This window comes from Penaeus monodon, chromosome 28 (assembly GCF_015228065.2).
Source record: "Penaeus monodon isolate SGIC_2016 chromosome 28, NSTDA_Pmon_1, whole genome shotgun sequence".
NCBI classification, from domain to species: domain Eukaryota; kingdom Metazoa; phylum Arthropoda; class Malacostraca; order Decapoda; family Penaeidae; genus Penaeus; species Penaeus monodon.
This window is the reverse complement of record NC_051413.1, coordinates 35,273,121-35,273,885: the sequence shown is the minus strand read 5'-3', so window position 1 is coordinate 35,273,885 and position 765 is coordinate 35,273,121. Positions and strand designations below refer to the sequence as shown.

The 765-nt window shown below is 39.2% G+C and overlaps 1 protein-coding gene across 9 annotated transcripts in view; it reads left to right on the top strand.

Moving 5' to 3' along the window:
• The window catches only part of LOC119591560 (protein kinase C and casein kinase substrate in neurons protein 1-like), a 62,778-nt gene that overhangs the window by 56,143 nt on the left and 5,870 nt on the right, over positions 1 to 765 (top strand). For all 9 annotated transcript variants that reach the window (XM_037940316.1, XM_037940315.1, XM_037940320.1 and 6 more), the window contains one exon: positions 291 to 448. In XM_037940316.1, coding sequence (XP_037796244.1) covers positions 291 to 448 — 158 coding nt within the window. The remainder of the gene's footprint in view (positions 1 to 290; positions 449 to 765) is intronic.

Genomic DNA, 765 nt, shown 5'->3' with positions numbered 1-765 from the left:
GTTGACAATAGAAATAAAAAGAAATTCATGAACTCAAGTTTAAATAGTAGATTCTGCAATAGATGTGTGAAAAAGTAATTTAGCCACTTGAAAAGACAGGGTGCAGTTTCTTGATGATTTTTTCTTCCTCATTTTTTAAATATTGGCTCCATAATAAAGAATGTATATTAACTGATCAGAATTTTGGGATGCCCTCAGCCAATGGTGTGTTTGGTGCTCTGCAGACTTTGGCATTCATGGCTACCACTCAGAGGAAGCACTCAGCTGACACATCTCTTCTCCCATAACAGGAGTACACGCCAGATCTGCACCGCATCAGTAAGAAGGGAACCAAGGGAGCAGTGAGTGGAACAGGAGACGTCACACTCACATCTGTTAAAGGACCGCCCAACCATACCTCGCCAGCCACCTCGAAAGCCTCAGACAACAATAGACACTCGGCGATAAGGTATAACACCACCTCAGCCAGTTTTTCCTACTGGGGTTGGCTGCCTCTTGGGCCTTCTCCTCTTCTCCTTTCTTCTCTTCCTTGCTCCTCCTTTCGTACTAGATTTTTTCTCTCTCTTGTTAAAGTCATTTTAAAGGGAAATGGTTGCTTGTTTAGATTCCATTAACATTTAATCATCAACATAGATATTATATGCTGTTAATGATAAATGGAAATAATAAGAATTCCCTTTGATAGTTCAAGTAATAATTGCTTTCTCATCTTACTGTAAATTATTATAAATGATTGGCTAATTCGGTATTGCACATACAAGTTCA